Raw genomic sequence first — 5,425 nt, 5'->3', positions numbered from 1 at the left:
GCGGAGGATGGGAACCGAGCCCTGGGATGGTGGGGGCGCCCCAGGCAGGGGCCGCGCTGGGGCTGGGGGAGGGGGGAACACAGGTAAGTGGGGGCTGCCCCCTAAGACCCCTCAAAAGTGTGCCTGCCTCCCTCCTGGTTTCTGTTCCCATCCTTTCCCCCCACACAGCTACAGGAGCACCCGACTTTCTTTTGCAAATGAAATGTTTCCTTTTCAAAAGTGGAATCAACTTTGCGTGGGCAGCGTTATGAGCTTTAACGCTGGGATAGATTCGTGTAACCACCGCCAAAAATGGGGTACAAGACGGTCCCATCACTCAAACAGCTCCCTCGATCTGCCCCTTGGTAATCACACCTGCCTCCAGCCCGCCCCTCCCCAGCACCACCGGTGTGTTCCTTGTCATCCTGATTTTGTCTTTTTGAGACCATCCACAGAATGGAGTCATTCAGTACGTAACCCTCCAGGTCCAGCTTCTTGCACCCGGGCTGACATCTCTGGCACCCGTCCCTGTCAAGCTTGTCAGTGATTTGTTTCCTTTATTGCAGAGAAGCACTGCATGGTGTGTTATCCATTCACCCGCCACAGGACATGTGGTATTCCCATTTTTGGGTGGCTAAGAGCTATCAACATCCGTGGTTTTTTTTTGAATGTAGGTGTTTGCTTCTCTCTGGTAAATATCTTTCAGGCAGAATTGCCAGGCCCTATGGTAAGAGTAGGTTTAAGCCTGATCTCTCAGTAAAGCTCAGGGCAAAAACCATAAACTTAATTACCATAGGAAAAACTGTAAAGGGCTAGGTTGAACCCCGTAAGATTCTTCCAGGCTGCTTCCCAGCGCGGTCGCATCAGGCCATGGCCTCACTGAGCGCACGGCTTCCCGACACTCCATACCCTCGCCTGCACTTGGTGTCGTCTGCATATTTGACTTCAGCCTCTCTCACAGGTGTGTGTTCGTGTCTCACGGTGGCTGTCATTTACATTCACCCGACAGCCGATGACACAGTATCACCTCACGTGCACATCTGCCCCTGTAGATCCTCTAGTGAATTGTCCGAGATTTTTGTCCACTTCTGAACTCTCTCTGAATGTTCTTTATTTGCAGCACCGGTCCTGCCGGACATACAGACTGCAAACGTTTCCTCCCCACCTGTAGCTTGTCTTTACTTTCCCGCTCAGAGCCTTCAAAATGCAAGTAGGAGCTTGGACGTGCACGTGCGCTGCGCGGTCAGTCGCTCAGTCGTGTCTGACTCTTTGCGACCCCATGGACTGTAGCCCGCCAGGATCCTCTGTCCATGGGATTTCCCAGGCAAGAATACTGGAGTGGGCTGCCATTCCCTTCTCCAGGGGACCTTCCGGATCTAGGGATCAAACCTGCATCTCCTGCATTGGCAGGTGGGTTCTTTACCACTAGTGAGTGCCCCTGGAGCTTGGATGGGGTCTCTCCATTGCCAAGGACAGGCCAGCTCACTCAGAGTGGAGAGCTAAGGTCCTCGCTGGCCCCTCGCTGCCTCACTGACCTCCTGGCTGCTCCTTAAACGTTATCAGCCCTGCTCCCTCCTTGGGGTCCTCTTCCCAGAGTCCCGTTTTCCCAGACAACCCCATGACTCCTCATCACCTCCTCAGAGGGGCCTTCCCGAAGCTCCAAGAGGCAAGGTCCAGCACCCCCTCCCTACTTGATGCTCCTCTGTGACCCTCACCACTGCCAGTGTTCCACTTCCTTTCTTGTTCTGCCTCTCCTTCTAGAAAGTGAGCCTCGGGGAGCAGCGACCTGGTCTGCATGGTACAGGGCCTGCCTCAGTGCGGATGCTCGGTTGTTCCCGACTGACGGGATAAATGAATGGAAACCACACCACACGCCTCTCCCTTCTGCGAGGAGCCAGCCCCTTCAGGCCTCAGTTAGAAGACACCTCTTCCTTCAGGACGCCCCCCTTCCTGCCCCGACCTGTCCCTCCCTCTCAGACCCCTGGGCGGGGACCCTTTGTGTCCCTCTCTTCCCACACAGCCAGAGTGGCTGACCCGGCCCCACCTCCCACGCACCAGGCCTCTGATCCCTAAACTTACCCACGTAATGGTCGATCTCCAACTGCTGGAAGATGAGAGGCTCCATCTGGGGGTCCAAGGCGGGCGGGGCGGGCCGAAGCCAGCGGGCATCTATGGCCGTTGGGGAGAATTGCCCTGGATGGGGGGAGGGAAGTGGGGCTCCATGGAGTCGTGGTCCTGCTTCAGAAACAAGTAACTGCCTTCCTGGCTCTGCTCCTGTCCCCTTAAGCAGCATCCCATTTGGGAAAGAAAGGTGGAGGCGGTGGTCTGGATCAGGTGGGACACTCCAGGGGGATCGAGGGGTCAAGGGTCAAGGTTAGAAACGACAGGAAACAGAGGTGGCCTACTAAAAGCCAAAGATCAGCCCCTTTCGGAACTCGAAGCAAGCCAGGGGCTGAGAGTTAAAAGTTACAGGTCAGCTCCACGGTTCCAAGATGCGACAGGTATGGGGTCCCCACAGGGGTGGGGCGCAGGGGGGCCCCTGCTCTGAGTCTCACCGTCCGCTGCCTCCAGGGCCGACTGCAGCTCCTCCTCCTCCTGCTCCTGCAGCCTGCGCTCTGCTTCCATCTCCTCCATCAGCGCCAGCTCCTCCTCGAACTGCGAGGGCCGGTATGCCTCATCCTCATCCCAGAGGCCCCCACGGGCCCGCTTTGGGGGCACCCCAGGCCCCGGGCCTGGTCGCCGCTTACCATCCATCCTGTGGGGCAAGCTGGGGTGAGGTGAGGGTTGCTGTCTTCTCCATGGCCTCCCATGCACCCACCATGACCGTGAGCCTTTAAAAAAATCTCCAGAGTAGGGAATTCCCTGGGGGTCCAGTGGTTAGGATGCCACATTTGCACTGCTACGGGTGGGGGTTCAATCCCTGGTCGGAGAACTAAGATCCCACAAGCTGTGCCGTACAGCCAAAAAATTTTAAGAAAGAACAGACTATGCTCATCCATGATGCTAAAAGTCTGGCTAGTGGCTGTTTCTGGGGTGGGGGAGATTGACTGGGAAGGGGTATGAGGTTGTTCTGCAGGGTGGTGGAAGTGTACTGCACGGCCAGCTGTATGGTTGAGACCTGTGCATTTCACCACGTGTAAACTGCACCTCAAGTAAAAGCATAAAAAGTGGGGAGGCTGCAATTCCACATCCAGGGGTTTATGCTACAGATATACTATCACCTAATGAAAAACTTCATTTACAAGGTTATTTCCGGCAGCATTGTTTGCAGTCCCAAAAGACTGGAAACCACCTAAATGTCCTCCCCTGGGGGACTGTTTAAATAAGTTACATGAATTCTGTTCCCTGGAATATTATACAGCTATATAAAGGAATGAGGAAGCTCTCTATGAACTGACAGAGGACTCTCAAAGACCCATTGTTAGGTAGAGAAAGCAAAGTACAGAATGGTGTACTTAAGAGAGCTTTTGTACTAAAAAAAAAAAAATTCTAAGAAAATGAAAATGTTTGCCCTGACTCTAATCAGTAGGAAATAATCAAACCAAAAGTAAAGACTGGCCTGCAAGATGGAATCTTCAAAAAATGTCCAAGTCATGAAGGGGGAGGAAAAAAGATCAGGAAACTATTTTAGATTAAAGGAGAGACTATGTCGTCATGACAACTAGATGAATCACTAGTGGGATCTCTAGTGTGATCCCAGGTCAGATCTTGGATTTAAAAAGTGGAAATAACTCTGAAGGGTATCGCTGGAACTGCACAAACTGAGTAATTGTCTGAGATAACAGTATCGCTTCATAGAGAATGGCCTGATTCTCATTATCCTGTAGTATCATGATGGCTACAACCTGTACATAGTTCAGCAAAAAAAAAAAAAAGTGTACGTGCATCAAGATAAAGCAAAATGAGGCAGCACATTCACAACTGACAAATCCACAAAGGGTTCATGGGTGTTCACTGTACTTGTCTTGGGATGTCTCTGCAGGCTTGGAATTTTTTTAAATTAAAAGTTGGAGGAAGGGACTGCAGAGGGCACGGATTCAATCTCTGGTCAGAAACTATGATCCACCTGGAGAAGGAAATGGCAACCCACTCCAGTATTCTTGCCTGGAGAATGCCATGGACGGGGTTGCAAAGAGTTGGACACAACTGAGTGAATAGTCTTGTTTTTCAAGTTAAATAAACATTACATTATAAGCATGAAAAAAAAAAAAAAGAAACTATGATCCATAGTTGGGGCCAAAAAAAGAAAAAGCTGGAGAGAAACACATAAAAGAAAAATAACATGTATACAAGGTGGTGGGGAAATATATCAAAGATGTTGCTTTTTCACGCATAATTGTGGCAGATAGTAATAAACTGGCAACACTGGCTTTCTGGGGGGCTGGGGTGGGGAGATACTTTGACCAAGATCTCATTCACATACCATATGATTCATGCATTTTAAGCGTACAGTTCAGTGGTTTTCAGTATATTCAGAACTTGGGCAACCTTGACCGCAGTCCATCTTAGAACACCGTCATCACACAAAACAGACCCTCTCCACTCAGTGCATCTCCTGCCCTCCCCCAAAGCACCACTGATCTGCTTTGTCTAGATGACTGGCCTGTTCTGTGCATTTCCTAGAAATGGAATCCTGCGTATGGCTTCTTTCCCTGAGAATGTTTTCAAGGTCCACTCCCCTTCTAGCACGGATCCGGGCTTCGTTCCTTTTTATGCCTGAGTACTTCCCCACCGCGTGGCTATCCCACGTTGTGCTCACCCGTGAGGGTCGTCTGCACCTTTGGGCTCTTCTGAATGCTGCTGCTGTGACCGTGCAAACACGGGTTTTCGATGAGGAGGAAAAATCTGAACCGACTCTCCTGTGCCCTCCACGTGTAACTGTGCAGACACGCGGTCTGATCTCAGAAGGAACGAGCCTGGAGCCCTTTGCTCCAGCCATGCGAGTAGCCAGAGGGATGCGGAGAGTTAGGACCCGAGGGAGATGCCCGGGTGAGGCAGAGGAAGCTGAGGGGTTGCCAGGAGCCCTGCGGAGTGGCCAGACCTGGCTTGTCAGGGGGAGGAAGAAGAGGGCCAACTGGCTGCCCTGGGTCACTGGGCTGTGGCCAGGGGGTACGATGGGGGGCAGCTGTCACCGGAGCAAAACCTAGGGTCCTGGACTAGTCTCCTATCCCAGGCGCTGTCAGGCAAGCCAGCATGAGAAGGAAGGGGTCCCTGGGTGTCCCCCTCTCAGGGGTGCGGGGCAGAGCTTGGCACCTTTCTGGGTGCTTCAGCAGCAAATACTGAACAGCAAGTGAATCCAGCATTAGCCGCAACGAGTGCCTGCTCTAGGTCACACACCCATTTCTCTGTGACACTCACTCCCTGGAGGTTGTCATCCCATCCCACCCACCCTCACCGCTTTTTTTTTGCTACACCACAAAACATATGCGATCTTAGTTCCCTGACC

The 5,425-nt window shown here is 52.2% G+C and overlaps 1 protein-coding gene across 1 annotated transcript in view; it reads right to left on the bottom strand.

Moving 5' to 3' along the window:
* POLD1 (polymerase (DNA directed), delta 1, catalytic subunit) overlaps positions 1-5,425 on the bottom strand; it is a 24,008-nt gene that overhangs the window by 13,654 nt on the left and 4,929 nt on the right. Inside the window, exons 2-4 of the mRNA XM_010849727.1 lie at positions 2,535-2,734; positions 2,059-2,172; positions 3-62 (exon numbers count right to left, since the gene is read on the bottom strand). Of these exons, the coding sequence (XP_010848029.1) occupies positions 3-62; positions 2,059-2,172; positions 2,535-2,733 (373 nt within the window). The 5' untranslated portion in view covers position 2,734. The remainder of the gene's footprint in view (positions 1-2; positions 63-2,058; positions 2,173-2,534; positions 2,735-5,425) is intronic.

The sequence above is a fragment of the Bison bison genome, unplaced genomic scaffold (assembly GCF_000754665.1).
Source record: "Bison bison bison isolate TAMUID 2011002044 unplaced genomic scaffold, Bison_UMD1.0 scf7180017864285, whole genome shotgun sequence".
Taxonomy (NCBI): domain Eukaryota; kingdom Metazoa; phylum Chordata; class Mammalia; order Artiodactyla; family Bovidae; genus Bison; species Bison bison.
The sequence above is the reverse complement of the archived record's forward strand: the minus strand, read 5'-3'. Positions and strand labels throughout refer to the sequence as shown.